The following is an 18,845-nucleotide window of genomic DNA, read 5'->3' as shown; positions in this document are numbered from 1 at the left end:
ACAATTGGCAGGATTTGCATTAAATGGTTTAGTATTTGCTGATTCAGGAACAACTAATGAACAGATCCACCGATTTAAAATAAGACACTTGCTTCCTGATTGGCATGATATAAACATGATATAAAGACTACAGACATGCTTTCCGCTCTGTTTTATGATATGACACAATTTTTTCCCCCAGAATATGAATACCAACGCTACCTGAAACTTGCTAAACAGTGCTCTATCCACAAGCTACATATATTTTTTAGGAAAATATAATAATAAATGTTCTTCAACCCATTTTTGATGTTGGTCCAGTGTATTTTTGTGCCCATAAGCAGGTTCCCACACGTGTTGGAGTTCTAGCAGCACATTACACACATATAATATGAGCAAATCAAAACAAATATGTAGTTCATAAAAAAATATTATAATTTATTAAAGTGAAGAATAAATGTCATTTCTAACTGCCTCCTTGACATCTAAATGACCACAGTGCAATCTTTTAAAACTGTTAGGATCATAAGGAGGCAACAACAATGTGGCAAATGAAAGGTAATAAAGCCCTCACGTTGATGTAAACGCATTTGGTCATGCAGTTTTAAATGGGCACAGTAGTAAGGCCGAGTATGTGTGTGTTGGAGCGTCAGGAAAGGCATATATACGTTTTCCAAGCATCAATACGGGTCCAGTTTAATTCGCCTGTGCAGGCAACAGGTGAACACCATTCCACATATCTGAAACACACACAGACATAAATATGTGATCAAAGAAACATTAAAATGATGAAGTTTGGTCCTAGTTAAGATGTCCCTGAGTCTGGTGGACATCTGTCTGGTAAAATTCTCAAAATAATTGGAACAGAATGAGATACTGGCAGGCATCAAGCAGCAGTACATTTCATAAAAAGAGCCCCAACAATAATAGATGTTCAGTATTTCTTTTTTCAGTTGATTCATGCACAGATATGGTCCGATGTGGCCTTGTGGCAATTGTTGAAACTCTCTTTATAAAAGGCTTGAAGGAAGAAGGAAGAGGTGTACAGTTACTATGGAAACCGAGGTGTACGGCAGCCGGTAGCGGTGTTGTTGTAATTGGGTCAATTAGCATGTGTGGGAGTGTGTGTGTGTGTGCACGTGTTTGTACGGAGGCTACAGTGTGTAGGCAGAATCAGAACAGTGGTAACTCTCATAATGAAGAGAGCATTCATTTTCACATTTGAGATTCACACAGGTGAGTTCTGGGAGATTCCTTGTTGTAAAGTTTGCTCTTCTAGCTGTTGTAATCCTGGGAAAAACAACATCTTTAGGAGATAAAAATATAAGGCTGCAATTCTATAAACTCAGTCTGTAAGTTACAAAACATAATCTAAAAATATATAGCGTTTCAACATCTAGCCAGGCTTTTTTTTTTATCTCTATGGAAAAAGCAAATCCGAAGACACATCGGAAGCCAGGTCCTGGGAGAGCTTGTGGTGGGCGATTATTTCTACAAAAATGATGGAGCCTCATCCTACCCACAAACACAGAAATAAACCAGAGCTGGAAGTGCAGCTCAACTCAAGTATTTCCTTCTCTTAATAATGTTCTACTTTTATAGGAAAAACCATAAACTTTAAATTGGTTAATGTGGCGTTAATTGTAGGGTAAATGAACATTCATGGCACATGCAAGCAAGGATCTCGGAGTCTGGTTTATGAGTGTTTTTTGAGGTTTCAAATCAACCTCTGGGAACTGTAATGTTGGTGTCAATGTGTGGTAGTTTATGGACTAATAATGGGGTACATTTATATGTTCGTTTATAACCAAAAATGACTCAAATATACCAAAGTTAAGATTTAGTAATATCAGTTTTCAACTCTTCTATTTAAACCGTACAATCGCTTAAAAATTATGTAATTTACTTAACCTAATCCTAAACCCATACACAAATTCTAAGAGTCTTTTGAAGATATTTCACAGAATGTCAAAGCTGCTCGTTTTCATTCAAAACGAATAGGGACTTTTATTTGTGCTTGTGGGTCAATAAAAAAAACTGCGTTTAAATCATTGACGAAATAACCAATTATGTCTGATGTCAACCAATTATGTCTGATGTCAATGTCTGATGACATTGATGTCAACAATGTCAGCAAATAATGACTAGTGTTCAAAAGTTTGGGGTTGTTTTTTTGTTTTTTTAAAGAAGTCTCTTATGCGCACCAGGGCTGCATTTATTTGGTCAAAAATATTGTAATATGTTATATTACAATTAAAAATATCTGTGTTCTATTTTAATATATTTTCATTTGTAATTTATTCTTGTAATGAAAAAGCTGAATTTTCAGCATAATTACTCCAGTCTTCAGTGTCACATGATCCTTCAGAAATCATTCTAATATGCTGATTTGGTTTAAAAGTTTTAAGTAACAGCATTTATTTGAATTAGAAATCTTTTGTAACGTTGTAAAATGACTTACTGACAATTACTGTCACTTTTGATCAATTTAAGCATCCTTGCTGAATACAAATTTAAATATGTTTCAGAAATAAATCTATCTGGCCCCAAACTTTTGAACAGTAGTGTAAATATGTCTTTAAAATCTTTAAGCAAATGCTGTCATATATAGTGAACAAAATGCATGGACTATTTTATGGTGCTTTTATGCCTCTTGACATTTTTGGCTCTTAACAGCATTAATGTGTGGAAAAGAGCAGCTTAGAAACTCTACAAAATACCTTCCTTTGTGTCCATTTTTCATTTTCAGCTTTAACAAGTTTGGTCTTTCATGCATCTCTCCTCCATGTGATAAAGCACTGAGTGAGAAGCAGTATTACTGCTCTCCGCCAGCACTTCTAATGCTACTCTAGGGGAAAATAAAGCCGGATGAAAAGTGGGATTAACTGCACCGGAGAAAGGCACGACAGACAACAAACTGTGAGATGAGACTTCTATGCAATCAGCAGAACTATACAAAAAACCAAGTCTCTTTTTCTGAGCAGATATGTTGACACCTTTGAAACTTCTCCTTTCCAACAGTCTGTGTCCGCGGGGAGGGATACAATAGACAGGAAGAGAGAAGTCTGAAATAGATCGGACACACTGGGAGTCTCACAGCAGGTTTCAGGTAGAAGGTTATATCAGGTCTGCACAGTCCAAGGTGAAAGTTGCTGATTCACAAAAACGCATTTATAACTGAAAGTCTTCAAAAAAAAATTCTCAAAATACAAATGATTAACATAAAATGTTATTCAGTGCCATTAGTTTTGCTCCTTTTTGCCATGCAGCATTCAGCATGTGTGGTTTAAGAGTGCTGGTGTCATGCCAAACACATACACATAAGTCATACAGAAAGCATGAGGTGGACATGAGGTGACAGGAACAAGGCACATCGACATGAACACACACATACACAGCATAAACTCAAACAGCCGACCTTCTCATCGCATAGCGGTTCAGGAGTCAAATACTGGCACTAGCCAATCAAACGTCAGAAAAGTCCGCTTCCTCTTCTTTATAAAGCAGATATATAAAGCAGGCAGTCAGCACTGCTCCTATTAACTACAGGACACACAAACACACACACACACACACACACACACACAGATAAATAGAGACAAAAAGAAAGAAACAGAGAGAAAGACAAACAAAACCAAGACAAAACAGAGACACACGCTGTAATTTAAGACAAACATTATAAAAAATCCCTGAAATACAGTGTTCGCTTCAGATGGAACAATGCACTGATTCTTTTTAACCCTGGCATGTTCTTTTCTTAAGTAAAATAATAAGTTAAATGCTGCTTTATTCATTTTTTTTAACTCAGTTACATAATTCAATGTGTTTCATTGGTTGTATTATTGCAAAAGTAAGCTCAATTGAAGACTTTCACTCTAAATAAGATGTTTTTATATTAAATAAATACTCTAATTGATATAAATAGTATCATCTCATAGTTATACATTGATAGATATTGATTTATAAGATATTGACCCCTTGATTTCAGTGCATTTTGCTTGTTAGTAACTTCTGTTAGCAGCTTGACTAGTTTACTACTATATAGTATTACAAATGATGAGTAGCTTGTAGCTTGGCTAGCAACAGCTTTAAAGTATTTCTTCAACACAAACATTATGTTATGTTATGAAAGTGAACTCTAATGCTCCAGAGCCCTGCGGAGCACCACTGTTTACTGCCATAATGACAGTAATAATGAAAGATCATTGAAGAGGATCAATTAAATTAGCGCTCCCTATATAGAGCTGCTTCAAGCCACTCTGAGGCTTTTTGCAGTAAAATCATTACATTAAATTTAACACAGGGCTTATTTTTAGTCCCCTAATTACTCCAGAGCTTCACATTTATTGGATGAAATGATCACATGACCAGCAGCTGAGACCTTGATGCTGAAAATGCTGCTCATAATGAAGTCCATACAGTTACAGTTTTAGGCATCCACTTAAAACTAGGGAATTTATTAAACAATTTTGACTTAAGTGAGACTAACATCCAGTATACTACGTAGTATGCGATACACAGTACAGACTGCATCCTAATCACTACATCCCATACATTACGCATAGTACACAATGCACACGAATAGCCTTTTAGAAGAACACAGTGTTCTAACCAAAACTTAATGATATTAGATGAAATACATTGATTTTATCACTGATTTTATCACGTCTGGTTGGGGAATTTTAACACATATTATGCCGATTGTTGAATTTCAGATCAATACATGTCTGACAGCAAACATTTAGATTCATGTACATATAAAAAAACATTACAAAAAAAACATTTAAGCCATATACTACCCACTAAAAAGATAGGGAGAGGGATAAAGTTCTTAAAAACATAATCTATGGTCATTATACATCACTCCCAGCTCCGAGAATCAATATGAGGTCTTAGCTGGAGTCACATTTCAGTGGTGTTTATATACAGAGTTTATTCAAAGGAAACAGATCAATGGCCCTCTGCACCCCTGCAGTGAATGCAACACGCTCACTGTGAGATCTGCTCTTAAAGCTGAGAGCTCTTATCTCTCTTTCTTTCATTTTCTCAAGCCTGCATGCGGTCTCCGGCTATTTTTACCCAGCGGGCAGTGCTCCGTGTTACTACTGTGCACATTACCGGTCGAGGGCAAAATCAGAGTCCATTAAACGATTGCCCTCTGGTCAGTGCATCAGCTATTTTAGTAAAGGCTTTCATGTTATTGAACCACATCAGAAGACCTCAATGATCCATTGTTCCTACTGTTTCTCTGAGGTTATGCTTCACATTAATTGGACATAAACATGCAAAGCATGCAAGTTCAAAATGTTTTGTGGTCAAACATCTGTGGTCAGTAAATTCTCTTCTTTTTTTGTAAGAAAGAAATGACTTTTTATATGTAAGATCAAAAGAAATATTTAGAATATTAACAAAAGATTTCTATATCAAATAAATACTGCTCTTTTGAACTTTCTATTCGTCAAAAAACTAACAGTGTCAAAAAGTATCACGATTTTCACAAAAATGTTTGATAACAATAAGAAATGTTTCTTGAGCCCCAAATCAACCTATAGGGAAAATTAGAATGACACTGAAAACTGGAGTAATGGCTGCTGACAATTTAGCTACTGTATGTCATCTCAGGAAATTATTATATTTCACAATATTATTGTTTGTACTGTATTTTTGATCAAATAAATACAGCCTTGGTTAGCTTAAGAGACTTCATTAAAAACATTAAAAACCATACCACACACTTTTGAATGGTATTACAGACACACACACACACACACACACACACACACACACACATACATATACATATATATATATATATATATATATATATATATATATATATATATATATATGATGGTAAGTTGAATTTGACTTTTTGTGTGAACTATCCCTTTAATTGCACACCCCACCTGAGGGAGTGGGAGGGGCTTACCTGTAGACAGGCCACGCCTATCCCCACAGCTCCAATGATGAGCAAGTGATCCGCCAGGAACTGCTCCAGTTTCGTTATACAGCCGCCCTGTGAGAGACCACAGCATTATAAACTACTTCAGTTCATAAATGTACATATCATGTGCTTGTCTTTTCAGTGTCAACATGCATATGTGGATTTGTAAATCGATTTATTTTGCAGACTGATAAAGACTTACAGATGTATGGGTGATAGGGAGATATTGTTAATTGTGTGATTTACAAGACACTATTGTGAATACTGCCACGACATATCGCATATAGAATAAAACGAATGGCTCTCGATAGGCCTGTAAAACCAATGTTGTAATGTATTATGTATCACACCGGAGGTCTGTTCCCAAAGAACACATGCAGAGAGCTTGGCAGCAGTTCACTGTAGTGTTACCTCACACTTCACAAGCTCATATATGTTACCAGTCGCACCTGTCTCGCTCACAGCTGCGCTTTCATAGTCTAAATTACTCCCAAGTGGTGTGATGATATGGTTCACAGGCGCATTGTAGTTCCCACAGACAATGAGGAAGCATCTAAGCATGTGGCAGCTTTGCCTCAAACCTCAATACCACAACAGAACATTAATAGAGTTCTGTGTTTGTAAAGGAAATTAAGTACAGACGAATACACAAGTATGATCATGTTGAATAAATGTTATGTGGAGGATGATTTGATGTTAACAGTGTCAGACCCACCTCCACCTTGTAGATGTTGGAGGGGTGGTCTCTCTTTCCACACAGAGGCGTGACGGTCTTACAGCAGCTGTCAGGGACCAACCTTTTCTCCGTCTCCGGAGACGTGATGATGTATGCGCTGTGCATCCAATCAAAAGAGTTGTTGCTCCCGCAGCACTTGAACTGCAAGGTGAAGGTGAGGGAGAGTATGATTATTTTACAATTAGGATCAGTGCACAAAGTTGTCCAGTATTTAATGTATCTCTGCACTGTTTTGTTCAACGTAGTGATTTTACATGACGTTTAGGGACAGTATATTGTGTTGCTCATTCAGTTTAAACCCCCCCAAAAAAAGAATAGAATCAAATTTAAAACAATATTAACTTAAAATAAACATTACATTTACATACGTTTAATTATTATAACATACATAACATAAAATACAAAAAATAAATGTAATAGAAAAAAATGAAGTAAAAACATGTTAAATTAAAATAAAATAATATTAAATAAAAACAAAATAAAAATATGAACATTATTGTTGTTACATGAAATAAAAAAATGAAATTAAAACAAAATAAAGAATGTTAAATAAAAAAATAAACATTCAATTAAAACAAAATAAAAAAAATATGAAATTAAAACAAAATAAAAAATATTAAATAAAAACAAAATAAAAATATTAATATTATTGTTTTTACATGAAATAAAAATATGAAATTAAAACAAAATACAAAATTTTAAATCAAAGCAAAATAAATTAAAATACTTAAAAAATAAAGACGGCACTGAATTTTCTACTTCTAGAACTGATTAGGATCATTCACATTCTGTTACCATTTCACAAAAATTGCAAAAATGTAATAGAATATAAAATGTATTTGCCCAAGCCACATACTCTTGTCTTTAGTCTCTATTCTAACCAAATAAAAGGCTGTGATTTGGAGTTTCTCACATCTTGCTGTAGTCTGTCCACAGAATGAGTGATGCTCTCTTTTCCAGGTTGGGCATAGTTCTCTGTCATCGTCTTGCTCAAGTGCTGCTTCAGCTCTTCACTCAGCTGTGAGAGACAGAGAGAAGAGAACAAATGGAGAGAAATAAACAAAAATAAACAGAGAGTGAGCAGAAGGCAGTGTCATCACTCAAATGTCTCATCTGTGCCAGTCGGGTACAGCCCAACAACTACATCCATCATAAAAGCAATTGGGACTTAGTTCTTTAGAGCTTTGTTTTATAGCAATACTGACTAAAATTTCACTCACCGCCTGGTAATAAACATAAGCCAGAACACCAGCCACCAGCTCAATGATGAAGATCAGAAGCAGACAGGAGAAGTACTGTAAGAAGACAGGAACCAGTGAGCAATACAAATACAATTAATGCAAACAAAATGATCTTAGTCAGAAAACAGGAAGTCCAGTCACTGCCGCTCTAGATATACTATACAAATGATAAAATGCTGATGTCATAATAATACATGGGAAGCACATATAAAATATCATAATTCCTATTATTCTCATTATTTCAGAAAGTCATGAATGTCAAGGGGACGTTTGTGGTTCCACAACTAAAAAACATATTAATTCATAGAAAATTGAACTGTAAAAATGTAAAAACAAATTAAATTAATTACAGACTTAACAAAAAAGCATAATAGCATCAAAACAAAATGATGCAAGAGATTTTCAAATAAATAAATGTAAGCCATCTTGAATTTGTCTAATAAATGCTCCAATATCACCTAGAAGCAACACACTCACAGTAAACTACAGATCTTTGGTTCAGAAAATCTTAAAATGCTTCAAAATATAACAATATTTGGACTGTCATGAGGATAAAGTAAATAAAATAGTTTTTTCAGAAATGTCTTTTTTAGAGCTGGCAGAGGTGGAGACGTCTGCCTGACAAACGAAAATAAAATAAATGCCTAAACCGAAGAAGCTGTCACAGTTTACAGTGGGGGGAGAGCGAGTGGGTGATAACAACCCCAAATCTGTCACAAAACATGTTTTCAGTGAAATATTTTTCGTGGCATAATTAAAAACAAACCGACGAACAAACAAAACAATGTTTTCAAGATTTTACATAACTCATACTCACCAAGCCTTTGTGCATACACTGATTTCTATTATATTTGCCAAGTGAGTACTGAAGTTGAACTGAACAGTCTGTTCAACTTTAGTTTCCCTAACTAATCAGCAGAGTTCAACGTAAGCAAAGAAAGAACAGAAATGTTCACATCAAATTATGCGCAGAGGACTCTGTAGACCGAACCACAGACTGATTGATAAATTGCCTGTCAAGGTGGACGTGTGTGAGAGATGAATAAACTCACATACTGTATATACACATCCACGCGGCACTTCTTTTCTAGAGGTCGAAAGAAAGGACAGGAAGTCCAATGTAATTTATATAAACACCAACACGAGCACTGAAGCAAATGAAATGAACCTATTCAAGGTTATTCAAACAAATGAACAGCTGTTAACCTTACGCCAGCTGTCGCATGTTGACATTTATGCATATATGTGTTTTTTTTGTTGTTTTTTCACAATATGTAATGCATTCAGATCAGACCAGAAAGGCAGTATCCTCATTACTAATTCCTACTGAGGTTAGCGCTCCTCCGTAGATTCATACGTCGAAGCGAGAGTGGGCTATAAATAGCACTGCTGCAGTGGCAGTCACAACCTTGCTTGTCTCTTTCACTCCCTCGAACAAACACAAGGTACTATCTTTTTAAAAAAATGGCGAGAAAGCACATGCCTGTCAGCTCATTAGTCACGGCTGCCATGGAGCCAGTTCTACTTTGTCTGTGGACACTTGGTGCCGCCCACCTCAACTTACAGGCAACAATAACTGAGTGGGCCAAAAAAAGACTGGGATCTAAAGCAATTACATCTAATGAGTGAAGCACAATGGATAAATTGCCGCAACTGGGAAAATTACGACCTCTCAGTGTGGTCTTTCCCATTCATTTCTTCTTCTCACCGTGGACAGACAGCTCCTCTGCTCACGTATGACGGCACAGCAACCCAAGAACCCGGTGACCATCACCAGCCCCCCGGCCAGGATCAGGATGTAGGCGGACACGGCGAATGTGCTGGAGGCCAGCAGGCTCAGGTACTCTCCTTTATCCACCAGCGTCCAGATCCCAACACCCATCACCACCCCGCCGCCCATCTGAAAGAGAGAATAACACATCACGGGATATCATAGTGATCCTGCTAATACATAACCTTATTAGAACTCAAACATTAATGTATATACCTTTTCATTTTAATTCAATTAAATGTAAAGTGCCTCTATAATGTTTGTGAATCTAAAAGGTCTGGAAAGTTTCAAAGTTAACGATAAATGGAGTTATTGTCTCCCAAAAGAAAGAGCCAATTCTGAATTGTAATCTTACTTTCTGCAAAAACCTACGTAGGTTTGTAACAGATTTGCATAATGCCAGCCTATGGTCTTCATTGGCTGCCGACAAACAACGTCTACTTTGACCAGCCCTCAAACACTGTAGTTGTAGCTGAGGACTGGAAGAGTTTGGTTTGTGCTGTCGGCAGCACTGGTAACCTATCAATTCTCATTACAGGCACCTGGCACACAGGAAGTCCTGAGTTTCTGGGGTCATTAACTACAACTTTATTATTTTGAACTCATTTATTAAGGTTTTAGTACATTCTGATGGGCATATTGAGCCTGTCAGGATGTGCTACCACTGATTTGATACTACGCTGAAAGGAGGACAACCCTTCGGATGAGATATTAAACCGAGGTTCTGACTTTCTAGGGTTCTGACCTCTTTAATTATTATTTTGAACTCATTTATTAAGGTTATAGTACATTCTGAATGGCATTTTAAACAAAGCTCCCTGAAGAAATGAAGGTGTGCGAAAGTAAATACACCTTGCTTTCACTTCCAAAGGAATGAGGACTCTGGCTCAAATTTATACACACTGTAAAAAATTTGTAACACTCCCCAATCAAAAATTTCAATTGACCGATAACATCTAAATTTTTCAATTGGCCCAAGTGAAATTCTGTAAATTCTAAAATTAAATGTACAGATTTTCACTTGGGCCAATTGAAAAATTTAGATGTTATCGGTCAATTGAAATTTTTGATTGGGGAGTGTTACAAATTTTTTACAGTGTAGTAAAACCAAGCCATTGTTACTATTCGAATCAATGTATAAACACTGATGAAGCCTCTCAGCTGAAATTCAGATATGGTAGGCCTAATGGCCGTTTGGTTTCCTACACACGCTGTAAGTGGTCGACCAATCACAAAAGACTGGGCCATCTGACCAATCAGAGCAGAGTGGGCTCTCGGAAAGGAGGATTGAGAGAGACCGAATCCTTTATCGAACGTTTCAAACACAGTGAGAAAAGAGGTGATGCTGTAATGTATGTTATGAGAAAGTTAAAGTGTTTTTGGACCTTGGATGCATGTAAACCTCTTGTAAGAGACCTCCAAAACAAAATTAGGCTTTTAAAATATTTGTAATAAACTTTTTGGCTGTTTTTTAACAATGTAGAAAGTGGAACTGAAGGGGAAAATTACATATAAAAATATGATATTATCCCTTGGATAAGCAATAATGACAGCAAAAACATTTTTTAAAGTCTTCAAATCAAAGACAAACAATTATGAAAACTCTAGGATTAGACAGATGGCCGAGGACAAACAATGGTGTCATAGTAGCTGGAGTGAGAAAATAATGGAGTTAATTACATATATCAAGCTGAAACTCCTGTTTCAATTGATAAACAACTATTTCAGGTTGTTTGACAGGCTTGTCACTATTTAACCAACTCAAATAATCATTCATTTACCCTGAGATTTCAGCACAGGTTAATTATCCATCTGTGTGGTGCTGTGCAAAGTAAACACTCCATTAATCTATGCACATACAAACTAATCCACACTATCCGCTTTTTCAGATTGATCCAAGTCGGAACCTGAGGAAATTCCAACAAGGCTCTTCCCTTCAACACTCCCAGCTCTTTTCTTGAGATTCTCCAGTGCCAAACTCAAACAACAGATGTTTTAGACTCCCATTGTCTTTCACACCCCCTGAGCTGCTTGCATACCACACACAGAGAGGACTTTGTGTTTGAGAGAGAAACTGTGTCTTTACAAAAGTCCTGCATTGAAGGAATCACTTATATACTATACAGGAGTATATACTGAATATATTACAGAGGTTATGCTTTTAAGTAATAGTTCACCCGAAAATGAAATGAGTCATTACTTACTCAACCATGTCGTTTCAAACCCACGTGACTCTTTTTTCCCATGGAGCACAAAAAGTGATATAAAGAAAAAAAGTGAATAAATGGAGAGGATTGTGCATTCTGGTTGAAGGTGTGGTTTCTGACTCATTTCCTGAACTTCTCTTCTCGTCCGGGATTTATGAAAACCTATCTATTTAATGCAGAGAAGTACCTACAAAGATCAATTAAATGAAAGAATACCTTTTTACCTAAGGATGCTTTTTTCAGACGGGTTTATTTTTCTCCATTCAGATTTACTCATGTTTTAAAGAAACAAATTCAACCCTAGAGGGCGCTGTACTTGTTGAGCTCAGGCACAGGTGGGTGGGAAGAGGAAATGAGAGGGGGAAGAGAACGAGAGAAGGGATGATGGGACAAAACTCAGATTTAAGTTATTATGAAATCATCTTCCCTGCACTTTTTTCATTCACGTACACACTTCCATCGCCTTGTTATTCGTCTCTCGTCACATCTGATGTTTAATAAGAATGCTGCTTGAAACAGAATCTGGAAACATTCTACCAACACCACTGTTTAATGCATGACAAAGTTGAAACAACAGCTTGAACTTTTTTCCCCTCTGAACAACATGCATTATTCATTATAAGACCAGAAATGTGTATTGAGAAAGTACATTTTGATTTCATGTTGATGTTTCATGTTAAACACAGCACATTTTACATGTTGCATGATAGTTATCCAAAGGGGTTTAAATACCAAAGCGGATCTCAGACTCACCCAGAACAGGAAGTTGAAAACAAAGAGGAGGTATTTGAGACACACTGTGACCCAATCGTCCTGCTCATCCTTATACATGCTGCCCATCTTTTCTGTTAGAGAGAAGAGAAAAGAAATGGAACACAAAATGAATTCTCATGAAGTGGTGGATGTTCACTTTGTCAAAAGGACAAAGAGGAGGAGGTGGGCAGGAGCGTAAACAGGCTTTTGGAAAGACGGCAGTCAAACACTGTTCTTTTCCATGACATGTTAATTAACAGCTGTGGCCCATGGGTTTCTGCCACAGACAGACGACACGCTCCATCTCAGGGCCCAGTGTGGAGGCGTCGCATGTCAAAACAGCAGCCATGTATGGCCGATGAAATGAGGGTGTTTGGTTTGAAATGGTGGCAAGCACAACAAAACTACACACAATCCAACCCATTCGGCTGGTTTTAGAAATCCTGAGGACACCGAATGCAGCACCTGATTGGAAAGGTGACTGACATGTTCTGTTCCAAAACACAACATTTGACTGCAGACTTTGGTTTATAAAACAATCCCGGCTATAATGGGCTTTTTTGCCTTGATTTTCACTGTAGGACCCATCGATTTCTTTTGGATACAGAGGCATAAATAAGTTGTTCAGAATGACTGTGGGGACATATTGATTTGTTGATCACGTGATGTAAATGTATGGCGAAAGCCCTCGCTGTGTGTCAGTAAAGTAATCACTTAAAGTGCTTTTTCTTAAAGGGTTATTTACCTGTATTGAGCGGTAAATACAGATTATTTATTATGCTGAAGGACTCCAAATGCAGGCATAAGTATACCACTAAATTGGAATTATGATAGTAGAAAATAATTGTTTTATTCATTGCATTTGCATTTATTATTCACCTCATTGTGAAGGTCTGCCTGATAAAGACAAACTATCCTCTTATCCTCTCTGTTGACAGACCAGTGGCTTTGGCTGAGATTTGAGACACATGCAGGTTTTGTGTTGTTATGGGTTACTACAAGTATTCAAAGAAGTGTTTCAAGAATTTTAAGAATGCCTGGTCTTCTTATATACTCCATATACTGATTTTTTTTTTTATTATTATTAGTATTACTCCATTATGAAACCACAATTTCACTTAAAAAGTTTCATTATTGAAAGATTTATTAGAGAAAACATAACATAAAACATATTATCAAAAGTAATGTTTCATGCAGCTAGGGACTTCCTTTTATTATTTTGCAGCAAACTGTGAAGTGATATTTTTTTATATATATATTTGGTTTGCTGGTTTCTGGCTGGTTGTAGAAGGGGTTTCGGCAAGCAGGGTGAATATAATGTAGACATTCACTGTTATTTATGTGGTAATAATACGTTTTACAAAAAAAAAAAAAAAATGTAAACAGTTAATTACCAAAAACTAGGCCTACATTGTCCAATTAAACACAACATTTATATTAGAGTAAGTAGGCCTATATTAGAGTAAGGCAATTTTTCAACACTAACATTTTTCAACATATAATCAGGTATATTTAAGGTGAAAGGAAGTTGAAAACCTTTCTATTTCTACCGCGCTTCACTTTCGCTCGGTTTTCTTACGGTGTTCAGGGGAGTTTGTTGTGGTTTCCTTTCCAACAACTGACACGTAATCAAGCCACGGATGCGATGTGACTAAATACCGCATGAAATTACTCCTCTGAGCCTTTAAATAATTAAAATTCACGTTATTATGCTCCTCCTTCAACACCCCACATACAATGAAAGCAATGGTGGTTGCCCCGAAAAAAAGAGGACAGTGTTGATTCAATCCAGACGATTCTCTTTCTTTCCTCCCCCGGACATTGACCATAAAGCTACTTTCCGCAAAGGGCATCGCGCAGTTGCATTGCGCTCGTGAACATAAACAAATCAAAACTGCGTGGTGTCATGTAGCCTACGCTTTTTTTTTTTCTTCTTCTTCTTCTTCTTTTTTTTTTTTTTTAATAAAACATCCTGCTCTTATGCCGTGTTTGCAAACAGCAAAGTCACTTTCCATTGCTTAAAAATAAAATATCGTGTTTAAACTTACCGTATCAACAGATTGCGGTTGCTTTCCCCAGCGAGGCTTGTTGCTCCGGACTCCGGAGGCGTGTGTCCAGTCGGAGCCGGAGGGTCAGCGCAGGATGTGAGGAGGAAATGCAACTACAGCCCGCCCCTTCATTTCATGAGATTAAATACAGCGAGCTGTTCATCTTCAAAGGCTGCCCGTGGACTGAATAGCTGTTATTAGTGCTTTTAAGTAAGTTGTCTCATTCTCTGGGAAAAAAATCAATAATTTTTCTCTCCTGGGGTTGAATTTGAACTGGACTCTGTTGACTGCAAATGCTGTTGAATAGGCTACTGTAAATAATCGTAGTCGTTATAACAGAATTCTACTGTAAAAACCTGTTGACTCCAAAAATGTTTAGGCCTAAATTTAAGAATTAGCCTATAATTTGAATTGCATGAATTTCCATCCATTTGGATTACTTATCTAGTTCTAACATTTAAACAAACTAAACAATAATCTTTTTCTTTCTTGTTTCATTTATGTATGATAAATATGCATCAGATTAAGTTTATTAGTTTATGTTAAAACTGCTTCATAGAAATTGATGGAAAGTTTTATACTTTAAAAACATAAATAGTACATTTAGGTCTACATATTTTTAAGTGTTATCTCTTAAATCTATCTTTTATCTTTCTGGGATAGTCCCAAAATGGTTCAGGTCATACTTAGATGGGAGAGGTTATTATGTGAGTATAGGAGATCATAAGTCTGAGTGGACATCCATGACATGCGGAGTTCCTCAAGGCTCAATTCTTGCGCCACTCCTGTTCAACCTGTATATGCTCCCACTGAGCCAAATAATGAGAAAGAACCAAATCTCTTACCACAGCTATGCAGATGACACACAGATTTACTTAGCCCTATCACCTAACGATTACAGCCCCATTGACTCCCTGTGCCAATGCATTGATGAAGTCAACAGTTGGATGTGTCAAAACTTTCTTCAGTTAAACAAAGACAAAACTGAAGTCATTGCTTTTGGAAACAAAGATGAAGTTCTCAAGGTGAACGCATACCTTCACTCTAGGGGTCAAACAACCAATAATCAAGTCAGGAATCTTGGTGTGACACTAGAGTCAGACCTTAGTTTCAGTAGTCATGTCAAAGCAATAACTAAATCAGCATACTATCATCTGAAAAGAATGCAAGAATTAGATGCTTTGTTTCCAGACAAGACTTAGAGAAACTTGTTCATGCTTTCATCACCAGCAGGGTGGATTATTGTAATGGACTCCTCACTGGCCTTCCCAAAAAGACCATAAGACAGTGGCAGCTCATACAGAACGCTGCCGCCAGGATTCTGAGCAGAACCAGAAAATATGAACATATCACACCAGTCCTCAGGTCTTTACACTGGCTCCCAGTTAAATTTAGGATTGTTTTTAAAGTATTATTACTGGTATATAAATCATTCAATGGCCTAGGACCTCAATACATTGCAGATATGCTCACTGAATATAAACCCAACAGATCACTCAGATCATTAGGATCATATCAGCTAGAAATACCAAGGGTTCACTGTAAGCATGGCGAGTCCGCTTTTAGCTATTATGCCAGCCGCAGCTGGAACCAGCTTCCAGAAGAGATCAGATGTGCTCCTACTGTAGTCACTTTCAAATCCAGACTCTAAACACATCTGTTTAGCTGTGCATTTAATGAATGAGCACTGTGCCGCTGTTCGTCCGACTGTTTGTACTGTATTTTATTTTTTATTTTTCTAAACTGTTTTAAATATTCTTATTTCTTTTTATTATTTTAATTTCTTCTATGTAAAGCACTTTGAATTGCCATTGTGTATGAAATGTGCTATATAAATAAACTTGCCTTGCCTTGCCTAAATAAACAGGAGTAACACATGTTATTTGAGTTACTTAATCAGATTACTTTTTTCAAGTAACAAGTAACGCTTTACTTTTATATTTACAACAAAATACTTGAGTTAGTTTTTCAAATAAGTAACAGAAGTTTCTTTGTTTTTCAATTTATTGACACTCAACACTGTCCCCATGTTGAGAGAAATCAGGAGAAAGTTGTGCTGTGCGCTATGTGAACATGATGGTTGTTGTTTACTCATCTCATGTGCACAAAAACAGATTCTGTATTCCTAAAAATACAAATAGTAATACAAATAATGAATGCAAAACCTGCAATAATTAAAATATGTTGAATAAACTTTGTGTAGCCTATTTAATCTCACTTTATTAACCAATGTCTTTGCTGCTGACATTCTTCTGCAACCCAGAGTGGCATCACAACTGAAAGGTTTGTTTGAGCTGTGCCCACTGTTGTACCAGTGTGAATTTACATTTCCTTAAGCCGGAAGCTTATTCATTACACCTTAAAGGAGAACTCCGGTCAATTTTAACATTGAGCAAATTTTTTTGTACATTTGGAGTGCTGTCAGTACAGAGAACAACGACAAAAATTGGTGTTCCCTACACCGAGTTATCCTCTTTTTAAAATTTGCACCCTGTTGACTTCAATGGGGCAAGTTTTAAACCTGCTTTTAGGCTCTTAACATCCTTGATGTGTCATTACAAGTGCACAGGTCATGTGAGTGATTCCTTCGGAGTGAACGCGGGTGAATCTGACTGCAGTAGATGTGAAAGATATTAATAAAAATGATGTTTATTCAGCCAGCGCACATACCTGTATTTACATCCTGTTTTCGGTCGAAGTCCATAGTAGTCGATTGTCGAGTTCATGCGCATAGGTTTAGTACCTATGATCACGCGCGTGAACTCGACAGTCAGACTTCGACCGAAAACAGGATGTAAATTTGCTAAAAAAAAAAAGAGCTCAATGTTAAAATTGACCGGAGTTCTCCTTTAAGTGTAAAGGGGCCTTTACATTTGCCAAAAATATAACTTATAAACAGAGGTGGACAGTAACAAAGTACATTTACTTGAGTACTGTGCTTAAGTAGGCCTACACTTTTTGAGTATCTGTACTTTACTTGAGTATTATTTTTTCTGTAAACTTTTTACTTTAACTTCACTACATTTGAAAGACAAATATCGTACTTTTTACTCCACTACATTTTTGTCAAGGTCCTTGAGTAGAAAGTAGTAAGGTCAGTCAGGGGATGATTTTGGTTGAAAATGAAAGTCGGATTGACGTCAGAACCCGACGTCGGGTTGACGTCAACAGTAGAAAAGAAAAGAAAGTAGAAAAAAGAAAGTAGAAAGTAGGAATGGGCTTATAATTTACATGGAGAAGTTGTAAAAGTAAAAAGCATCTTATAACAATGGGCATTCCCAGAATTCCCTGCATGAACAATCACATTTGTTGGGCGTTTCTTATTTTTGTGGAATCTTAACAAATTAAGATTTTTCTACGTTGTTCATGTTTATAACATTATTTTAGAGCCATGTGCAAAGTATGGATTTGTCATAAATCTTCTTTTAATTATTTTAAGTAGGCTACATCTGTCAATTTCCCCCAGTTGTGATGAAAGCCAGGACAAAGCCGGGACAAAGTAAATTACGCTTCCCAATGCATCTCAATAATTCACTTTCACATGATCTTTCACGATATGGAAATGATACTGACAGTTTCTTGATGCATGCTGCTTGACTTTCAGTTGACTCTCCGTTCGAACTCTCTGCCCTTTTACACACAGAAGTTCCTCTGTGCGCCTTTCTCTTTCAAACCTCAATCCCAGTAACCTAATAAAGTCAAAACCCCATTAGGAGAACACACGCCGCCATAGGCAGCGGATATGAGCCGCAGTCACCTGCCAGTGACACAGTTTTCCAGCTGTAACAGCGTTAGAGAGGAAAATGTTATCCATCATGTCTGAATTAATGGAAAGAGTCTACTGAGAGAGCGACAAAGCCACTTAAAGTGAGAAATGTCATCGCTAATCTGTATTCTGGCTCTGTTAGGTCTCCTAATGGAAATAAACACAAACTCATTGAATATGAGATTTGAGTTCTGCATCTGCTATCTCTATTTTTCCTGATAAAACGTCTGTTGATTGACAATTGACTGCAAAGGTTTCATTCAGGGAGTCAAATCTGAGCCAGATCAGATGGAAATCCAGGTACAAGCGTAGAGACATCAGGGACAACAAACACGCAAGCATCGGGAAGATGGCAAGAAAAGATGACATTAACAATGCAGCAGATGACAGAGAACTTTGA

At 36.8% G+C, this 18,845-nt stretch overlaps 1 protein-coding gene across 2 annotated transcripts; it reads right to left on the bottom strand.

Annotated features, from left to right (window-relative positions):
* Nucleotides 1-391: 391 nt before the first annotated feature.
* tspan11 (tetraspanin 11) lies at nt 392-14,790 on the bottom strand. Of its 2 annotated transcripts, XM_084406611.1 has the most exons (9): nt 14,680-14,790; nt 12,632-12,723; nt 9,609-9,800; nt 7,880-7,954; nt 7,573-7,677; nt 6,639-6,800; nt 5,909-5,995; nt 3,398-3,522; nt 392-719 (listed from the first exon to the last, which is right to left on the bottom strand). In XM_084406611.1, exons 2-8 carry the CDS (start codon nt 12,716-12,718, stop codon nt 3,445-3,447), a joined length of 786 nt encoding a protein of 261 aa, XP_084262737.1. In that variant the 5' UTR covers nt 12,719-12,723; nt 14,680-14,790; the 3' UTR covers nt 392-719; nt 3,398-3,444. The 2 variants fall into 2 exon arrangements, with proteins under 2 accessions (XP_084262737.1, XP_084262738.1); XM_084406612.1 differs by lacking the exon at nt 3,398-3,522.
* Nucleotides 14,791-18,845: the final 4,055 nt, after the last annotated feature.

The sequence above is a fragment of the Rutilus rutilus genome, assembly GCF_951802725.1.
Source record: "Rutilus rutilus genome assembly, chromosome: 4".
NCBI classification, from domain to species: Eukaryota; Metazoa; Chordata; class Actinopteri; order Cypriniformes; family Leuciscidae; genus Rutilus; species Rutilus rutilus.
The sequence above is the reverse complement of the archived record's forward strand: the minus strand, read 5'-3'. Positions and strand labels throughout refer to the sequence as shown.